This window comes from Daucus carota, chromosome 3 (assembly GCF_001625215.2).
Source record: "Daucus carota subsp. sativus chromosome 3, DH1 v3.0, whole genome shotgun sequence".
In the NCBI taxonomy this organism is placed as follows: domain Eukaryota; kingdom Viridiplantae; phylum Streptophyta; class Magnoliopsida; order Apiales; family Apiaceae; genus Daucus; species Daucus carota.
Genome location: NC_030383.2, coordinates 12042359 through 12065434, shown reverse-complemented (window position 1 = coordinate 12065434; position 23076 = coordinate 12042359). Strand labels below are relative to the sequence as shown.

General features: G+C 33.5%; 1 protein-coding gene across 1 annotated transcript; it reads right to left on the bottom strand.

Moving 5' to 3' along the window:
• Window positions 1-13637: 13637 nt before the first annotated feature.
• Window positions 13638-14244, bottom strand: LOC108212248 (uncharacterized). Its single transcript, XM_017383973.1, has 2 exons — window positions 13912-14244; window positions 13638-13646 (listed from the first exon to the last, which is right to left on the bottom strand). Exons 1-2 carry the CDS (start codon window positions 14242-14244, stop codon window positions 13638-13640), a joined length of 342 nt encoding a protein of 113 aa, XP_017239462.1.
• Window positions 14245-23076: the final 8832 nt, after the last annotated feature.

Here is a 23076-nt window from a genome sequence, read left to right as displayed (position 1 = left end):
AAATCTGGTTGGGTGATATAGCTGTAAACGAGTAAGATAGGGCCACGTGGGTGAATGGTAGCCAAGCAAGGGCTTGATCACTGTAGAGATATTTTTGAGTTAAGTAGCTGTCAGTTGTCTGTGCCGACGTAGGTCCCGCGGATAAGGTAGTTTATTACAGCCTGTGGCAATTTGCATAAACAAATAACGTTACTTTTCTTGGAAAACTTTCAGCACAAAAGATAAAATAGTTTTGGGTAAAATTTTACCCCATCATTTGTTTATATTTTTTTTAATTGTTCGACACGGATATTAAGATATATATATAACATGTTTTAAAAAAAAAATTCCTTTTGTGTTTAAAAGCTTAGATGATAAATTTTATTCAAAAAAAAGGTCAAAATAGTTTATCAAACAAAATTTTGCGAGAGTATTGGAATGCGTGCCGAGCCTCTGTCATTAATGTAAATAATTGAGGGAGACGGAGGGAGTAATAAAGTGAAAAGTTGTTCAAATTATTTATTTATATATATGTATATTGATTTATTTATTATGTATTTTTACAAAGCATATTTTATGATTGATGCTATTTCATTGAAAATCTGAAGCAAAAAAATGCATGGTTCTAAATCACGCATGTTTTGCAAAACCTGTGTTTTGTATTGTCCTGTTTGTTCAATATTTTAGTTAAATTAGATATTTATGAAATATGATTCACAAGAGGAACAACTAGAAAGCCCGTTTTAATGAGATTACGACTTAATTATATACTTATATATAATAAGCGTAAGGGAGATAATTTGGTCGCATGGTCCTGTGGTCAAAAAGCTTATCATCCGTTGGATCGTATATTAAATAAATAAGCACCGTTAAATTAAAACAAAATTAAATTCCGTTCTATAAGGAAACTGACATCTATTTGCATGTTTATAATTCCTTTTCTGAATTCAAAACAAATTCTGTCTTTCATATGTTTTTGGTTTTTTTAATTCAAAATAAATATTTCCTACAAATTTTAATTGTGGAATCGTATAAATCACACTGTCACAAGATTATTTTTATCCATCGGATCGTATATTGAACAAATAAACACCGTCGGATTAGAACAAAATTAACTTTTGTTCCATAAGACAACTGATATATATTTGCATGTTTATAAATCCTTTTCTGAATCCAAAACAAATTCAGTATTTCATGTGTTTATGATTTTTTTTATCCAAAATAAATATTTTCTACCAATTTTATTTGTAGAATCATATAAATCGCACAATCACAAAATTATTTTTACCTAATATATTTCAAAATTAATAAGCCCGATTTATGTGAGGAAAAAATACAAAAAAAATTCCTTAATCCAAAACAAATTCTACCATCTTATTGCACGTTTATGATTCATCTTCTTAATTTAAAACAAATTGTGTTCATCAATTTTAATCTCGAACCATAAAAATTTTTAAAAAAATATTTAAATGACATTATAATAATTCTAATATAAAATACATTTATAAATATAATCTAATAGAAGTTGGTTTAAAATTTGATAGAAAGAATTTAATACTTTGGCATGATATGTACAATTTTAATTTATTATTTATAAATTAATTTTTTCACACCATTTAAAATATATTTAAAAAGTTTATAAATAATTAAAAAGCTCCCGTGCTTTGCACGAGCTATAAGCTAGTATATATTAATATGACTTATGTGGCTTATGCGACAAACTGTACTTATGCGATATACTGGGAGTTTAAAATATTTGTTTGGTAATTTTGACTTATTAATAATTTATGAGTTATTAGAATTTAGAATAAAAATAAAAGTGGTTTATAGATATGTCTTATAAGTATTTTTTTATCAAAAATAGTTTAAAAAAATTTAACTCATTGGAAAAATATATCACAAATTAACTTTTAATATTAAATCAATTTCTGATTTATTACACAAATAGATATTTTTGATGTTAAAATCTAAAATGATTTAAGTATGGCTTTCAGCCTGGACAAACTTTGGATCCTTTTTCTTGGATTCTTTCGAGTTTCGTACTCCCTCCATCCTCTCATTTGTTTACATTAGGGACGGGAATTCGGCACGTATTGTAATGCTCTTATAAAACGTAATTTGATAAATTATTTTAAACTTTTTATTCTCTAGAATAAAAGTTTGATGTTTATATTTTTATAAAAAAGGAAATTTTTTAAAAATAAGTTATACAACTATGCTTATATGTGCCTTAAAATGCGTATCGAGCAGGGTAAAAACACGGTAAAAAAAATGAGAGGGACAAAGAGTATATTTCCTGGGACACCAAACGGTAAGCAACCTCAAACCTAGCTCAAAACCTAGCAATCTTCCTAATTTCTCATACTTAATTTGTCCAAGTACTTCATAACTTTATATAACGGGTTGTTTGTATAAGCCGCTGCCAGCCTACCAGTAATATTTCTTCTCTAATCTCTGTCATATATATAATCATACATCAAAGACTGATATTATCTTAATTTTATAATATTAAGAAGAATGAATGATCTAAGACGGAACATACTTCTTCTATAGAGGAGAAAAGAGGAATAACATTTAACATTTTCTCTTTGTATAGGACACAATTATAAATAACTATTGTTGACAAATAAGGACCTTTTTTCAGGTAAAAGTATATATTTCATGTTCTTTTAATAATAAATGTTAGGAAAATGTTCAAAGTCGTTATTTGATTAGAGTCAAAAAATTTAACATAAAATATTTATTTATTTATTCATTAAAAAATAAACCCGTATTTATAAAAAATGAGATAAGGTATTGTTTGGGGTTGCTGTTACAGACAGCAACAGCAGTTTTTTTGCTGAAAAGCAGGTGAAAAGCTGCTTGGTTCTGAACAGCCGCTTTTAGCTGGAAAGCTGCTTTTAGAAAAAGCAGGTCCTCTCATGCTTTTGGAAAAAGCTGCTTTCTGCTTTTGCGTGAAGCTGTTATAAATTTCACTATCAAACCTCACTACAAAAAATATTTTTTTTATATTATAACTTAAAATAAGCAAATATTAAAAAATTTACCAAACAGTTATCTGATTTCTACAACAGCATTTTTTTTACCAGCACTTTTTCTGACCGCACATCAATTTTTAACAGCACTTCAAAAAAGTCACACACATGCCATACAAATTATGGAATACTAACTGAGTCATGCAGTGCGTCACTGACAATATTATAACAATATAAGAGCATCTCCAACGGTACTTCTAAATCATTCCCTAAACAATAATATAAAATGTGGCTCCTAGTAAGTTAATACACCGGAAAACGTGAGAACTCCAATGCTACTCTTTATATTTGGCTCCTTATTCACATTTTATATTTATTTTATATAAATGAGAGGAAAAAGTTAACTAAAAGAGAGAGAAGATTGAAGGAAAAATAATATAATATTAAGTTAGGAGCTACTAGATGCTCTTTAAAAGAAAGGAGAGAGAGTATGCTCCTAAATTTTTAAAGAGCATCTAGGAGCCCATTGGAGCACTAAATTTTGATTTGCTCCTAAATTTTAGACTTAGGAGCTTGTTTAGAGAGCCCCTTGGAGTTGCTCTAATGCCCTCGTTTGTTCAGGCTGGTATCTATCCTCTGACTTTAGATGAAGTCGACCGCCACTAAAAACAGATTGATTGCTTATGATTTCTGGTTACAGTGGAAAATTTCTCACTGAAAACATCTTTCAAGTCATTTTTAGTTGTCGACATCAAATTATCATTAATATATTATTTTATTATTTATATGTTTCTTTTCTGAATAGTTTAATTGCATATGTTGTTAGCTGCTTTATCTTTCTTTTATCGACATGTTTTTTTTTTTTTAAGCAAATGTAAACAATCCATTAGAACACTCATTATCCAGTACATGATGAATGAATTGAGGCGGGTGAACAACCTACTCTCTCAGGCCAGACAAAGAATGTGTAGCTAACAAATGTGCTACACTATTCGCAGACCTACGCACTAAAGTAAATAGCACATGATGAAAGTGCTTACTTAACTCAATAATATCCGACACAATAGTATGAAAGTAGCTGGCTCCTTGCTTGCCATTGCATGCCTCGACAAGCTGTTGTGAATCTGATTCAAAAATACAACACTCCAAACCCAGATTCTTTGCCTAGGACAATGCTTCTTTCATGCTAAGAGCCTCAGCCTCATTTGCCTTCCAGTTCCCATCAATACGTCCACATCTTTCTGGCAGAAACTGACCTTCCTCATCTCGAATAACTCCTCCTATCCCAACATATCCTTTTGTAGATGTTGCAGCATCAACGTTTATTTTCTTCCATCCTACCGGTGGCTTGCTCCAAACCTAAAGTCCGGCATCAACTCGGTGCAAAGCTTGCCCCTCTATCACTCTGGCTTTCCTCCATGCTGTGAGTAAACTCAACGCAGCTGCCTTAACACCAAAAGCAGAACCATTAGCTCGGTCCCAAACCCACTTATTCCTTCTGTTCCATAAGCTCCAACATATCATCCCGACAATCACACTTTGATCTCTAGAGAGCGTCTGAAACAAGCGAACCATCATTTCAAAACAGGATTCATTCTGCACTCTCACCACTTGCCTCTGCAAACCCGACAATGCCCATACTGTTTTCGTGAAACCACATTCAAATAAGACGTGAATATCAGTTTCAGACTCATCTTGACACCACGGACACCTAGAATCCACCTGGACCTGCTTAGCCGCCAAACTAACAAGGGTTGGCAAGCATCCATTACACACTCGCCACAGAAACGTCGTTACTTTCTCTGGTATTTTTAACATCCACAACTTTTTCCAGAAACTGCTATAAGCCGTATCAAAAACACCCTGAAGTTGCTTATACATACTTTTAACCGTAAATAGACCCCTCTCCTCCAACATCCAGAACCAAGAATCCTTCTTTCGCCAAAGAGGAATCGGAATGCGTCTAATTAACTCTCGATCTCGACTATTAAAAATATCAATCAAAACATCATGGTCCCAACCACCCATTTCCTCATCTAATAGATTCTGCACCTCAATATCCTCTAGCTCAGGGACAACAGTCGTAGATACATAACCATTATCAACACAGGGAAGCCAAGGAACTTTCCAAACTTTTGTACTCATTCCATCCCCAATACGCCTACGACACCCCATCTTAATAGCCTGCTGCGCTGACAGGATACTTCTCCACATATAACTCGGATTTGCTCTGAGCTCAGCATTCAAAAAATCCACCTTTGGAAAGTATCTGGCCTTAATAATCTTAGACACTAAAGGGTTCTCCTCATTTAAAATTTGCCAACCTTGCTTTGCTAGCATAGCTGTATTAAAACTCACGAGCCTCCTTATTCCCAGTCCTCCACTAAATTTTGACACACTCAATCTGTCCCACGACATCCATCTTATACCTCTGCCATTCGTGCCCTTCCCCCACAAAAAAAACCATTCATTTTCTTTTCGATGGCATCACAAACACTTGCTGGAATTTGAAACAAATTCATCAAAAAATTTGGAATAGCCTGTGCCGCAGTTTTAAGAAGCACAATCTTTCCCCCTTTTGACAATGACACATTATTCCAACCTTGCAACTTCTGGCCCACCCTGTCAATTAATTCACCAAAGACTTCATTTTTATTTTTCCCCACAAACATTGGCATACCTAAATATTTCCCAGGCTTACCAACTTCTTGAACTCCAAGGATAGAACACACCCTTGATCGGACCTCAACCCCAGTGTTAGGACTAAAAGTGATATTAGACTTGTAGTAATTAATGGATTGTCCTGAAATTTCCTCATACCGCTGTAAAATCTCCTTCATAGTGGATGCTTCTAGATCTGTTGCACGAAAGAAAAGATAACAATCATCTGCAAAAAGAAGATGAGATATAGGTGGAGCCCCTCGCGCTATAGAAACACCATGAATTAATCCCCCCATCTTCATTCCTTCGGATTAGTGCACTCAAACCCTCAACACATAAAATATATAAGTAGGGGGAAATAGGATCCCCCTGGCGGAGTCCTCGTAGTGGAAAAATCTCACCAAAAACCTCCCCGTTCTGAAGAAAACTATAGGACACACTACGAACACATGTCATAATCCGACTGATCCAGCTACTAGAAAAACCAAATTTTTTAAGCATATTTTCTAGGAAACTCCATTCAATCCGATCATAAGCCTTTGATACATCTATTTTCAACCCTGCAATCCCCACCTTTCCTTGCGTCTTCCTCCGAATAAAGTGATTTATTTCATACGCAATTAAAGCATTATCTGTTAACAAACGACCTTCTACAAACGCGCTTTGCCTATCCGAGATTATTGAATTCAGACAAGGCTTCAATCGATTAGTCATAACCTTCGATAAAATGTGCATAAGCACATTACAAAGAGATATGGGTCTTAAGTCAGTCATCTGCTCGGGATTTTTGACTTTCGGGATCAAACAAACTAATGTACGATTTATTCCTTGAGGTAAATCTCCTCTACACAAAAAGTCCTGACAAAAACGAACCACATCAGCCCCCACAATAGACCAGTAAGTCTGAAAAAAGCCGGATTTAGCCCATCCGGCCCAGGAGATTTATCCGGGTACATAGCAAAAACTGCAGCCTTTACCACTTCTTCTCTAACTGGCACTAGTAGCATATGATTCTGATCATCCGAAACGGTTACCACATTTTCCCCATCTGTTAGACTACCATTAGATACCGAAGATTGAAATAACGAAGAAAAATACTCCACCACTATCTCCTGTATATCCCCACTTTCTTCCTTCCACACCCCATTCATGTCCTTTAATCCCTTAATACAATTTTTCCTTCTTCTATTAGACGCATAATTATGAAAAAACCGTGTATTTTGGTCCCCTTCTGCCAACCAAAATTGTTTAGCCCTTTGCTTCCAGAATATTTCTTGCTTTTCTAAGAGACAAAGATATTCCCATCTAGCAGCATTATATTGACTAACTCCCTGTGCATCCCTCTGAGCACGAAAAAGTTTCATCTGATTCTTCCATTTAACCAAATTGACTTGCATGTTCTTCACCAGACCGCCCCCCAGTCCTCAAGCTTTAGACAACACCGAATCATTTTATCCATAATACTTCCTCCTCCCTCATTCCAACTTCCATTGACCAACCCATAACAATCTTTTTCTCTAATCCACATGCTTTCAAACTTAAAACGCTTCCCTTTCTGCACATACACCCTCCTATTAAGGCTAAGAAAAATTGGGATATGATCAGACGTTGACACCTCCCCAACCTTAACTACAGCCTCTGGAAACAAATCTTTCCAACCCTGATTAACCAAACTTCTGTTCTATCTTTCCTGAATCCATTCATTTGTTCCCCTAAACTTCTCCCAAGTATATTTCTCACCTTCAAAACCCAAATCCATCAAGCCACATCCAATAATCAAATCTGAGAAACCTTGAAGCAAACCTCGCGGATGAGGTCGACCTCCCCTCTTCTCGTGCGCATACAACATGTCATTGAAATCTCCAATGATACACCATGGAATTGAGGATCTCTCAGCCAAATTTCGGATCATATCCCACGCCTCCCTTCTCCGTTGCCTTTCTGGGTATCCATAAATACCCGTACATCTCCACTTACCCACTTCATCATGAAATACTTCAAAATCAATATAGTTACTACAACTATCCATTACTTGAACACCTCCATCTGTCATCCATAACAACGCAAGACCACCACCATGACCTTGCACATCCCCAACATGATAGAAAGAAAAACCAATTACTCTACAAATATCTGCGATTATATTACTCTTAACTAAAGTTTCGGAAAGAAAAATAATACTCGGCCTATATTGATACACAGTATTCTTAAGAAACTGAACTGCACGAGAGTTGGCCAGCCCACGGCAGTTCCAGGCTAGTAGACTCATAATGTCTGGCAGGCCTGGAATCCAGAACCCGCCATATCCAAGTTTTTTGGCCCAGTTACATTTTGTGGCCCATCAATCTGTCTAATATTAATTCCTCCATTTGCATCCTGAGATTCTGTTTCTATCCGCTTTCTTTTCGGGTCAATCACAATCTTCTCATGTAAATTTGAATTCCCTCCAGCTGTGTCTCCCCCCTTATCATTCCCTTGATAAGTGTCACTCAAATCCCCCTTATCCCGCGCAACAACCTTAACAGTCTCTTGATCTCCTGAAATTTCGCGAACTACCCCATCAATATTCATGAATCTCGCATCCGCCGTCCTTCCGCCGTCCTACCTCCGTATGCAGTGGTTGATGATCCCGTACTATTATTTTTATTACCTGACCACCGTGTTTCTCCCTCATTGCCGGTACGCAGCCACCTTGCACCAGGACCAGCCTTATTGCCACGATTTGGAGCCCTAAGCCACGCACCATATGTCCTTTCAACAAACTTCTCTGGATTCGCATACACAACATTACATTCCCTCTCTGAATGACCTATTATTCCACATACAAAGCAGAAAGAACTCATCCTCTCATATTTGAAATTTATCCAGGTCCAAGCATTACCTTCCCTCTTAAACTTCATCCTCCTCTTAAGAGGTTTCTCAATATTCAAAGCAACTCTGATTCTAACATACTCCTTCCACATACCATTAAAATTAACAGGGTCCGATCTAATATATCGACCTACCGCGTTCCCCACGTTCTTCAGCACATTCTCAGATATAAATCCCTTCGGAATATCATATACTTGAATCCACACATCCGCTTCCTGCAACTTAACCTTATGGGGGTCTTCAGTACCAACTAGCTGATTGCACACCAACATGTTCTGTTCAAAAGACCAAGGGCCGCCCTCCAAGACCCTCTGCATATCAAGAATGTGATAGAAAACAAAAGAATATCGAAATCCTCCCAAATCATGCACTTCCATTTCTTCTTTCGGTCTCCATAATGAGGCCATCATATCCTGTATCGCCTTAAAGTTGATATTCTTTTCTGTTAAAAACTTGCCTATCAATATGTGCGTCTGGTCCTTCACTGTGATTTCTTCCTCCCCAACATCTATGCCTCCCTGCTCTTCGTCCTCTAAAGTCATCCTTGCGTACATGTCTTCCAATGATTGATTCCTCCTCTCCATGATTCACAATAACACTGCCACTGATTAAAAGACTAAAGAAAGAAGAAAACTCCTGTCAATATGACAGACAAACTCCTGTCAATATGACAGACCCACATCTATAATTTACATCTGACACGATTAAATTTGAGCTAAAGTTTTTAAAAAAAAAACTAGGGTCGCATCTAACTCGTCCTTTTATCGACATGTTTATTCTAATATTAAGGGGGAATTTGATTTAACTTAAAATAAGTATTTATTATTTATAAACAAGAATATTTAAGGAAATTTAGCAAGTACACTGTTTTTTTTTAATTTTTTTATAATTTTACAATATTCTAAAAATACTACGGGTATATTCTGCGACTTCTTGCAACTTCAGTTTTTTTACAAAGATATAACTTTCAAATTCCAAAACTACATCCTCCGCTCCTTCTCAATCTCCACCCTACACGACTCTCATGCCGGCCCTTTCTCACTCATATACGGTTGATTTTAGTTAATTTTTTTTTTATAATTTTTAGTTGATTTTAGTTAATTTTGTGTTATTAATACCGGCTCAGCAGGGTCAATCAAATAACTCTCCATCTTTTTCATCTTGATGTGTTGATTTCAGTTGATTTTGTGATTGTTTTTGTGTTATTAACGGATATCGCAAGAGCACTCAATTTTTTTCATTTGTAACCACCTGCAACTTATTTTGCAATTAAATGTAATTCTCAACAGACTTTTTCAAAATTGTATTTGTGATTGCATATATGGTTGCAGCAGTTGCAAATATGATTGTATATGCAACCTCCGATTTTTTATAATTATTTTAAGAAAATAATATTTTTTGCAAAAAAATTTGGAGGATAATATTTTTGCATATATTTTTAAAAAGTTACAGTTTCTTTGCAAAAAGATTTTTATGCAAGTATTTATGAAAAAACTCCAATAATTTATAACTGAGATGTAATTTTTAGTTTATGGATAATTTCTTCAATATTTACAACTTATTAGGTAAAAAAAAATTAATATTATAATGATAAATTATTATAAGTGAGAAATTGGATTTTAACTTCGTTATCACAAGATAAGTTAATTCCGACTACTGACTTAGAAGCTCGCGGATTCCACAAAATATTGGAGTGAAAAATTGGATAAATTTTGAGTTCGCTTCACTTATAAATAGACTGTTCGGCAAACAACTTATTACTAACAGTTCCTTACCTCTCTGTCGCGGCTTTCCCTTGCAACTCTTCTTCTTTAATTGTTCTTACAACACTTCATCTTTAATTAACAGAAAACATAATTTTTTCTTCTAATGCATAGTTTTAATATTTTTAATGCATAGTTTTTATATTTTTTATATGTAAAATATTTCATGTATCAATAAAAGAAGGTTTTGTATTGTTATAATTTATTTTTAAATAAAACAATTTATATTATAAAATTACATAACTATACTAACTTATAATTTAAGTTATCCAAACACTTAAATAACTTATAAAAACTTATAAGTCACGGTATCCAAACACTTGTAATAACTTTTAAGTCTAAATCAACTTTTCACTTCTAATCCACATCTTTACTTTAAGCAATAAGTCACTTCTTTTAAGACCAGCCAAACAGCCCCTAAATATAGTTCTGTAACTTATTTTTGAGAATTTTTTTCCTGAATAAAAATTTAACATCCAAACTTTAATTCAGATTAAGAAAATTTTAAAAATAAATTACACAACCACACTTTACAGAAGCATCAAAGTCCTTGCCGCATCCTCGTCCCCCAATGTATACTCGGGGTGTTTGGGACGGGCTTATAAGCCCGGCTTCTGAATTATAAGTTATAAGCACTTATTTGTACCGTTTGTGTAAGAAGTCAAGAAATACTTTAAAAAAAAAAGCTACGATTACTAACTTTTGTCTCACGGCTTCTACTTATTTTTCAAACACTTTTATCACTTATAAGTCTTAACTTGCTTCTAACTTCTACTTCACTTTTTTACTTTAAGCAATAAGTTCTTATTATAAGCTCACCCAAACGGCCCCACTATCCAGGGGGCAGAGGGAGTAACTCATAAGCAGAATAATGATTTTAATGATTGTAAAAGTCGAAAGATGTTAATAATTAATTGATAATTATATTTAAAATTATTTATAAATGATATATTATACATAAATATGGATAATTAAAAATACTAATTATAATTAAATTAAAAAAATTATAACTTGTACTCCAACTTAGATGTGAACTCCATAAAACCTAACTCTCTGATGTAACATTTTAAAGTTTCAATACATATGATAGTTTTTATGCAACAATTAAAGTTACAGCATTTTAATCATGAAAAGTTAAAACAAGATCAGTATTACGACATACAGTAAAAAAGAATGACCAATATTTTATCAAAAGTCAAATAGAAAGAGCATGCTTTTGTTTTGGGATGGAGAAAGCACATTTATTTTGGGGTTAAATTTTGAATAAAGGGAATAATTGGGATGTTAGGCTATCTCCAAAAGTTGTGATCCAAAAATCCAAATTTGGATCACCAACTGATTCAAATTGTGATCCAATTTTCTGACCAACTCCAGTAGCGTGATTTAAATTCTGATCCAAATTACTTTTTATATATTATATTACATAAATTTTATATTAAACTATATATAATCTTAAATTTGATTGTTAATCATTTTTAACTACTTATATTATATTTAATTAATTAAATTAATTATTTTCTTAACATCGATCAAAGTATCTCAAAATCAAAGAAATGAAGATGAAGCTCAAAAATTTCAAAATGATATTAATAGTTACGGACAATATTTTGATTATCTCGGAGAAAACAGAAATAATCTGTTTGACTAAATCAAAATTTATATTTATCGTACTGTTTTCTAATCATTTCCCAGTATTGTAATTTCATTTTATGCATGTAATGTACTCTTTTTTTTAATTCAATGAAATTTACTTTCCTATTATTCTAAGTTTTTACTAAAACATTAATTTCATTAATTATTAATTATAAAATATTAAAAATCAAAAATTAATTTTAAATCTGATAAACTAAAGATACAGAAATAACAAAATCATTATTTTATAATAAAGTAGGTGATCCAAATTTGGATCAACACTATTCAATCCAAATTTGGATCATTTTTTGGATCACTGCTGGAGGAGAATTTGAGGTAATTTGCTCTAAATTTGGATCTTTGATCACTGCTCAATGCTGGGTTTGCCGTTAATATTTATGTGATGTGCATGATGCTTTGCTACCCCAGGCAAAGAAGTCAAAGAAGGTTGTTATCATTCATCAAGGAAACTTCTGGAAAATAGTTGGGTCGCCTGAACAGAAATCTGGCATGAAATGCTCGTGAAGCCTAACTATTGTCTTCCCATTTATCAGCTAAACAGTACTCCAGCTATCCACCTGATGCAAATTTTATACTAATTGAGTCAAGTTCGCTAGGAAAAAAATTATATTTTCGTGGCCAGAACTAAGAGTTGCTATTTGTATTTCTTTATTTTCATGAAATATAGGTAGGTTAAGTCAGGCGCTGGATTACTTCCTGAACCATCAGTTTTGTAGGCATCGCTCAACCATCAGTTTTCACATGCATTAGCCATTAAGAAGCCATCAATGTCTTAATATTTATAAATTTAATATTTAGAGTTTCTTGTTGTTTAAGTGAGATTTAATAATTTTTATTATTAATATAAATGAATTATAAATTCATGTCATTATATTTGTCCGTTACGTGCTATTATACGTGTTAATATTTTGTAAAATTACAAACTATATGGAATATATAGATATAGAAATCATTGTCGGATGCCAAGTCATGATATAATAATCAAAATCTCATCATGAGAATTTACAAAATATAAGGAAAACTCACTCCGTCCCCTTTTAGTTATCACATTTGATTTTGTAAATTAATCAAGGTTAGACTGAAATTTATTAATATTTTATCAGTTGACAAAATAAAAAAAAATATGTTATCGGAAATAACTTTTAATCTACTTTTAGATGTAATTTTCAGTTTTTTAAAATAATAAAAAAGTGATCTATAATCTTTGGTCAAAACTTATTCAATTTGACCAACAAAAATGGAAATGTGACAACTAAAATGGTACGAAGTGAGTATCATATTTGCCTTACATAAGCAGGGTCTTTACATGAGGTCAAACCACAATGTTTATTTTCATCATTTAAGGGCATTTGGATTAGGAATGGCAATCGGTCGGTTTGGTTCGGTTTTAACGAAAACCGAACCCGAACCGAATAGTGTTTTTCAAAATCGAACCCGAATCGAACTGAATCGAAAATCGAAGTTCAAAAACCAAACCCGAATCACCGGTTTTCGGTTCGGTTCGGTTTGAACCGAAACCGAAAATTATATAAAAAAATACTTAAAAAATATATCTAAAATATGGGTTCATAAACATTATTCAAAAATTAACATATCCTTAAATTATTACAAGCATATTAAAATATGCATGATTAAATTAGAAATTACAATAATACATAATTAAAAAAGAAGCTCCATTATTTTTTTCAAGTATTAGTTAAGTATTATTAATTCAGCTTTCTAAAAAACCTTTTATTCATTCAGCCTATTAAAAATAAGTGTAGGTTAATTCTTATACACAAGAAAATAAATATCATGTTTTAATATAGAATTGTATAGATTTAATGTTATTTATTTAGTTAAACAAAATTTCTGATAATACATTTCTTTTTTAGAAATATTATTTAATACTAGATTATGTTAAAAATAAGAAAAAGAAAAATATTTAGTATTTGTAAATAAATTTATATCATATTTAATATTTGAATACGTAATGGAAAATGATTAGAAAAAGATAGCAATATAATCACCAAAACATCCTCAAGTACACCAAGTGGATATTTTATAGTTCGATCTGCAAGTTGAAGTGATATCCTTGTTTTCTTTAGCTCTCCCAAACCAAGTCTTTTGTAGATTGAATATGGCATCAAACTCACACTAGCTCCAAGATCACATAATGCTCTTTTTACTCCGACTTTTCCAATGGTGCAGGGCAAAGAAAAGCTCCCAGGATCCTTGAGCTTAGGAGGAATATTGCGTTGGATAACCGCGCTACACTCTTCATTAAGACTGATGGTCACCACCGCCTCTAACTTCTTGCGATTAGATAATACCTGTTTCATGAATTTCGCATAAAGGGGCATTTGAGCGAAAGCATCAGCAATGTTAGGTCCTGATTAAGGCGTTGAATTAAGCTAGAAGGGGGGGTTGAATAGCTTAATGTCCAATTTAAAAATTATAATTGCCTTTAAAAAAATATTCTCCAAGTTTTAAATATTTTTACCGTGTTGTTTAGCAATTATATGTGCGGAAGTAAAGAGCAAATATAACACGGTCGATTTTATCCTGGTTCGCGATGGAGCAACCTCTAATAGATTCTCTCACCCCTAGTCCAGTCCCCGAGCTCCTCTCCGGACTCGAGATTTTTCACTATAAGAAAGATGTACTCCTTATAGCCGGCGGAGAAGCCTTTACAATCTAACACTTACAAATATTTATCTTGGTTCGTAACTACCCGTTACAACCTCACAATAAATGTAAAACCTCTACGTGACTTATCTTAGAACGTAACTTCCCGTTACTTCTTCAAAGTCGGTGTAGAACCTTGATGTAGTCTTTGTACTCCTACGCTTTTGCCGGTCTTGGATCTTAGGTCTTAGGTCTTGGATCTTTTCTTTTCTTCACGGTGCGAAGACGACTAACTCCCCGTTAGTACGTCTAAGACTTGGGTCTTAGAACAAGAATCACCTCACTTCACTTCACCTCACTGCAAAAGTTAGAATACAATATCTACGAAAAACAAACAGTTTATAAAATAGGAGTTTTGAACTAGTATGTTACTGTACTAGTTCGGAATTTGACAATAATATTCAAGTTAAGAATATTAAAGGCAAGTAACGTATACTTTCTTTTGATCTATTCTTTTTCGATCAAGTATACGATTGATTACTCCAAGAAAATTTAATTGGGGAGTAATCAAAGAAGTCTTTTTCTTTGTAAGCTTAAAAGCTTAGGACTTCACTTGTATTCTTTCCAATCAATTCTATGATCAAAGAGTACTTGTTTTACAAGAACTCCTTTCTGAGATATGCTTGATAATCTCGGAGAATGTAAAATATCCTCTTTATTAACTTCGTACACAATCTTTTCGAAGTTGAGGATGTAAGAAAGCTTTCACGAACAATTCGGAATATTCGATATATCTCCCGAGATTATAAGGTTAAGTTAGTTTGGGATCGAATATGCTTTCTTTAGCTTCTTTAAAGTTTAGCCAAGTTGATAACAACAAAGATAATGTTGCTAAACTTTTTCTTTCGAAGCTTTTGTGAATAAAAGATCTTTTTGGTCGTATAATTTCTCCCACACAACACTATGGTGATAGATGGGAGGACGACGATTCTTTTATCACAAATTTGACTCTTTATCAAATAACTCTCTTTTAGAGATAAGTACTTTTGAACCTTTCGTTCAAATCAAACGCCTCTTTTCAAGAGGTCGAGTACTTTCACGGATATTTGTTCGTTTGTTTCCACTCTATCAAAGAGGTAGATATATCTTTTGTATATCTTGAACAAATCCGGATCGTTTGTTCTCTTTTAGAGAACCTTGTAGAAGAACTTGTAAGATGAAGAGAGTTTAAGTGCAAAGTTCTAAAACAAAATGGTCGGTTAAGACACAAATAAGAAGCTAAGTAGAAACCACTTACGAGAGATGAACGGAAAAGTTCGCCGGAAAAATTCGCCGGAGGTTCGGCCGTATTTTGGCACTTGGAACTTACTTGGGCAGCCCTTACAAAGGCTTGGAAGTGGTTGTGGTTGAGCTCGGTTAGTGTAAGAAAGCTTGTAGATCAAAACCTTGAATATATGAATATATATTTGAGAGAGAGAAGGTTTTGGTGGAGAAGTATATTTGAGAGAGAATATAAACTTGTATTTCTTGATAACTTCTCAAAATCTCAGCACTTTCTTGGCTCTTAGCTTGGAAGTATTTGGTGTGTAGGAGGTGTGTATTTATAGAGAGAGGTGGGTGGAATGAATGATTGAGATGAAAGGAAAATGAAGGGTGGAGATTGAAAAGGTGTGGATTGTGGTTTTGTTGTGTTAGTTGTCCACTTGTAGAATAAGACAAACAACTTTATGGGAGAGATCTCAGCTGAGTTGTGTCACTAAAAGACAAACACGCTTCCCGAGAATTTGATTAATAACGTAACTTTGTATCGTTATTAAATGCGATGATTTTTCGAAACCTCCAATAAATTACACCAAAAATATGATAAATCATAGAATATTGGAAAATGGTGATCTGGAAATTTTGGTCAATTTTGGTCAATGTTGACTTGGTCAAACGTCCAGTCAAAGATCCCAGTCAGCCCCTAAAAATAGTGGCCGGACCAAACTTCTCAGAAAATTACGAAAATATTACTATGCACCAAAAACATTATTCAAATGATCCATCTCAGGTTTTAAGTCATTCTAGCAAGTAGAAGTATTTTATTTGGATTTAAAACGATAAAAACCGGTCTCCGGGTTTGAATCAAATACGATTTGCCATTTGCGAGTTTGAACAGAACTTTGGCTAATATTTTGACTTGAGTAAACACTTTGAAATATATTTTCTTGAAGATAAAATGTTTTGAATTTTGAAGGAAATATTTTGAGAGTTTAAAATAATTTATTCCGTAAAATGATAAATTGAATAATTGGGAATAAATTACTTTAAAATAAAAGACTTGCATAATAAATTTTGTCTTTTCAAATTAATGTCAGAAGAGTGTTCCAAAGAATATAATGGATGTATATTCCTTCTTCAAGCTTCTTTTAAATTTTGCTTTTGCAATTGTAAAACAAGAAGATATCATACCTTGATATTTCTCGCCCGATAAATTGCGGTGTAAAAACTTTGAGTACTCCTTAAAGAATATTGAAAATATTTGTATAAGTAAGGAGTATCATTTTATGTAATATAAATATAATGTTGGAAATTCTTTTTGAGCTAGTTTGACCATTTGACTTTTGACGGAATGAATTAAATAATGATGTCCTATTGGAGAGGATTCTAAGTGTATTTAAATTTTATGTGAGTTATACAAATACCAAAATAATCTTTTATCGAAGATGTCCTTTCAATCTTCCCCTTTTTGGTATTTGCCAAACAAACATAAAATTTAAATTTTCTAAGTGTGTGCTTCCCCTACGTGTATGCATGATTTGTCAAAAATTATTTTTGCATATAATGTAAAGGGTTAGTAACATTTATGAAATAAAATCCTCTTTAAAATGCTTCCTGCAAAAATAAATTAATTAGTCAGTATTTTGCTCAAAGAAGAATCAACTATGCTTTAAAGTTTAAAAATTTTTGAAAAATTGGCCTAATTTTCTTCTTCCCCTTTTGTTTGGTAGAGTACCAAAAAGTATTTAAACAGATTTTGGTTAAAAGATAGAGGATAGATTAAGCATGATGAGGTTTGAGAATCTGGACCTCATGTATTTAGAAATAAGTGGAAAACAAGGTATATTTCAAATGTTTTTGTAGAAAGTATGCAATCTTCAAGTTTGAACTAGTCGACCAGTAGCATTACATATGAGTTTATAGGCAGTGTGCTCATATTCGATTAATATGAAGATGCATAAAAGAGTTTATTCGAATTTTAGCATGTTAACCCAAGTGCAATCAATGTAAAATAAACTTCCGAGCAAATTTTTATAGAGAAAAACGTAGTATGTAAATTTGTAAAGAAGTATTAGCCGTAAGATTGAATAAATTTAAACAAATTAAGAGGTCAGTAGCACACATTCCTCAGCTAATTTATTCATAATATTAAAGGGTAAGTACAAGGAGATAGTCCCCTGCGACAACTGTCTTTACAAACTTATTCACCAAAGCTGAGTATTCGAATATGCAAACTAGTCTGCTCTAGTACATGACATAAATCTAATACATTCTAATGAACTACAATACTTAGTTCTCTAACCGTTCTTGGAATTATGCTAGCATATCATCACATAATAGTTTTTATCAACTATACATCATATTCTAGCACCTGAGAAAAACTTATAACAGGACACTAATCACATGTGCTAGCTGATACATGGCATTAGGTTACTATAAGCTTCAATCTCCAACTGTTTTCACAAAGATACTACCAGTTTTATATAGTAAGAAATGTAACCAAAGCAAGATCTTGTATAAAACTCTTGATCTAACACCGTAAGATAGAATCAGTGTACACAAAGACATATATATATAACAGCCTACTGTTTTTATAGTTTATGAGCTCCTGGATTGGATGGTATTAACACATATTGACTGTTTTAAGTAAGAAAAGATAATTACCTGAGTGATTTTTAGTTAAGAAACTTAACTCTGCTTGTCCAATGTTTGTCCACCAGACTTCCCATTTGACAAGGCTTACAATTTCTTGAGTCTCCTGTTAAGCAGGTACTGGCTACAGATCTGTGTGTGTGTGTCTGAGATATCAAAAGACTATAGAACAGAAAGAGTTAGATAACAGATGAAGGATAATATATTACAGATCCAAAAGAGTTCAACACAATCAGTTTTGTCAACTGATTGACATGAACTAGGTTCCTACACCTGTATAAGTACAAGCCAGGAAGTGCAAGCACTTCAGTATTCAGCAGTACAGTAAATATTAAGGTCATTACAGTCATCCAACAAGTAGTTAAGCAGGATAATAAAACATACATTTCCAAGAATTTAAACAATTCAAGGAACAAAAGAACAGTCACCAGTTAAGCATCCACAGCAACAGCATCAAGTCACTGTAAAGCTTCCTCCATTGCAGCCATGAAACTACCAGTACCCAAATCAGTAAAGCCTTCTGAACTTTGACCCCCAATACCAACCCCAACAGCCTCAATCTCATGAAACATATCAATATCATCAATAAAGGTTCCTTCTCCACTCATCTGAACCTGATATAAGTTTCCTATATCAATGTCCATCTGCCTAGCCCCTCCTAAAGTTGCAGCTATTCCCTCTAGATAGGTCACCCTATTTATGATAGCAATGTTTTCATCCTTAATCCTTTTCATTTCTAGTTTCTGTTCTTCAAACATTTTCATAAATGAACCATTATCAGTTAAAAACACATCCTCTTCTTGTAGACTAGCAGTAAACTTAGAGTGTGTAGCTACTTGAGGTTCACATTTATCTAAGGGAATCTGGGTCCTGACATGTGTGACAGAGATATAGGAGCTATTATTAGTCTCAAGTGAAGTAGGCAGTGGCAAGTGAAACAGTCCAAAAACAGATGTGAGCATTTGACCATAAGGCATATAGTCAACTAAGTGAGCATTAATCATGTTAAGAAGAATAACATAAGAGATGCTAAAGTCAATCCTATTTGTCACAAATAGAAACATGAACTTCAAGTCAAAGAAATCAAAGTGCTTATCCTGATTAGGCTTAGTTAACACATTTGACCTCAAAATCAAGGCAATCAGTTGGTACACAGGAGTGAAATGCTTGTAATGAACACCACAGTTAGAGTCACATAACCCAAAGGGCACATCAGAATCAGTAAAGAACCCCACATACAGCTGAAACTCTTCTTTGCAGAACACAAAATGAGAATATATGTCAACACAAGGCAGAGAAATGAACCTATGAGGCAAGTGCAGTGCTTTGTTTAGTGTCTTGTGATCTACCAAGATTGGTTTCCCTCCCACAATAGTTGTCAAATGCATGATACCATCTAGACCCCTAATTGGTTTCATATTACAGTAATATTCACCCATTAAGTGCAGAAAATACCTATCTTCTACCCCATAAATCATGTTCCTCCACTCAGCATCAAGCACAAGCTTTTCCACTTCTCCTTTCACTTCAACAATGGTTCCAGGTTGGATATTTTTGTTCATTTCAAGGAGCTTTTTGGAGTGAGTAAGGTTGGCAAGTCTTGGTGGAGGTGCTGTAATTTTGATAGTGTTTGAGGGGTTTTGAAGATTGGCCCTTCTTTGGTAGGTGATGATGGAGGGTTTAGTGTTTGAGGATTTTCTGTATCTAGTGCCTTGGTAAAAGGGTATGGCATTGTGGGCATTTCCTAGGGAGGGTTTCTTTTGAAATTTGTGTTTGAAAGAGTAAGGTTTGGCTGAGTATTGATGAAAGTGTGAGTTAGTGGAATGTTTAAACTGGTTTCTTTCCATGGTTTCAAGAAGATAAGGGTGGTCACTAGGGTTTTTATTGTAGTTGGCTGGTAAGGGGTTAAAGTCCATGAAAGGAGAGGTGTTTGTGTGCAAGTGCAGTGGCAAAGTGGAGAGTGTATGCATACAATATGAGCACAGAAGTATGTATATATATACACAGCAAGCACATATACAAGAGGAGTGCAGTAGCATGCATTGGAAACAAAAACTATAGCCATACTCTATAAACATTTGAAAATAGTAGGCATGACAGAAGTGTGCACTGCAGAATAGTAATCAGCCACAAAAATACCCCAAAAGTCTTACACAGAACAGTATTAGCAAGTACAGAGAGTACACATGTAGTCCTAGTATATAGATTCTATAGATTTAGGGCATATAGAGCAAAGGACATTCATCTTTTCCAGCATTTATGGACTGCAGACATGAAGAGAATAAAAGAATGTATTTAAGTTTCTTGAAAGTTAACTTTTCTTCCAAATGATTGATTTGACAGAAATCAGTCAGACCACAACTTCCAATCATCCAGCTTTTATCCATTCAAAACTACTACAAAGACAGTCCTTTTAAACTGACACCAACACACAATACCAACCAACTTTGCATAACATACACCACATCAGACATGCACCATACTTCATTCTCAATAGAATATAAAATCAATATTATGAGTTAATGATTTAGATGAGTCCTAAATGCACTTCTAAGTGGCCATTAATCTTGGCAGTGATCCAGATACTAGGCTGCTCAGGGCATCCCAGCCAGGTCTTTCCAAGAGGGCTGTGTGTGTAGTGGTTTATACTACATGTTATATTATACAATAATGCTTGAGAATTAATTAAAACAAAGTAGATCACAACATAGACACATAACTGAATAATTATGGATCAACCACAGCCATTTAGTAATTCGAAATTAGCACAAAGAAGACATTCATGTAATACTGTCATACCTCCCAAGTAACCAGTGAAACTTATTTTTCAATAAACATATGCTGACAATAAATGTGAAATGTATATACATTACATGTATTTACAGCTCATAAAGAAACAAGTGTCCAACACAGTATATTTAATTTAATAGCAGCAATTAAAACCAAGTCTCATAAGATTTCCACATTTTTGTTCAAGATATCTTAATTTGAAGACAATTAGTTTGATATAAGCAAGTGTAGTCACAGTCACTATATTAATACAGAGTATTGATTTATCAAAACTAACTTTAATACTGAGCACTACAAATCAGCAAATTCAAGAAGGTCAAAGTGGTCCAAGAATAGCAGAAGTGGATCAGATAAGCCAAGTGTAAACTAGATGACCAATTATGGAACTAATTTAATCACAGAGTATGCTTCTTAGTTTTAATACATGATGATAGTCAAGAAGACATGAGGATTACTAGAGTTATAAGACTAGATGCTCCTCTCAATCAATTATCCTATCATGAATTCATACAAACTAATACACATACACACAACCAGCCAACTTTCTCAATTAACCAAGTGCTACAAATTAAGTAGGGTTCATATAAAAGAGACAGAGCAAGGTATGCAAAGACATATATATTCACCCATCTTCATATCATCAAACAGTTAACAAACAAGAGAACTGAATCGGTTAGGATAAATTTGAGAGTTATTCACGCCAAATTGGACAAGAATTACATCACTAAATCATTATAACAAGAACAGAGTCAACTCAATACGCATGTAGAGCACAGAGTGAATTAAACCAAAACATCCAAGAGTTATGAGTTTTAATTTCACTTACCTCAGCTCATGGAGTTCATCCACACGAGCTCTTCACGAACCGTTCATTTCCAGTACCCTTTGTTTTCAAGAAAGCCAATACTCCAGCTTTCGTTTTCCTCATTCTACATCCAAATCGATCTTCTTTCAAGAGGGCTTTTGGTAGTTAGCTTCTCTTTTATGCCTTCCAGTATCAAAAGCTTCCATTAATTCGCCAGAATCCAACTAGAACCTGCATAGATTCTCAAAGTCGAGAGTTAGGGTTTTGGGAAATTCATCAATTACTCGAATATAAGTATAGATATAGAGAAGATTAAGGCTAAGACATAAAAATGTGTCGGTTCCGAATCTAAACCCAGGATCTATACATAGATTAGGGTTTCATCGATTCGAAACCATTTGAATGTAACCAATCCAGTATCGATACACACAATTACTCTGAAATATGTAAGTGTAGAGATAGATTTTCTCAATCGAATCGCAAAAACGCCTATTAACTAGGTTAAGATCTGTGAGGACCATGGCGAGTTCGAGAGAGAAGAAGAAGAGAGTCGAGACGGAGAGATTGAGACACAGTGCGGCTGTGTAAATTTTTAGAGAAAATATATATATATTTTTGCAAATCAACGGCCGAGATTAGATTTAGTAAAACTTGATTGGCCAGGATTAAATCTGAGAAGTGGACTTGGACCCTAATTCTCTCTACTGAACTGGATTATCATGATACACGATCAAATACACATACATATATTAAAATATTCTGAATTAGGAAAATTAATTTAGACTTTTAACAATTAAAATAAAATATGTAAATATATCTTATTTAATACACTCATAAAATAATATAATAGTAATAATATTCATTTATTTGAGAAATATCTTAAAGTACATTAGTGTTAATTTAGAAAAATTAAAATGCATACTTCAAGTATCTTAAGAATATTAAAATATTCGCTCGAATAAATGATTTTATTGACATCTTCGAATATACTAAGTAGTCTCATAAAAATCCGATTGACAAATTTCTTTATCAATGAATCTGAATGTTTAGAGTCTACCAA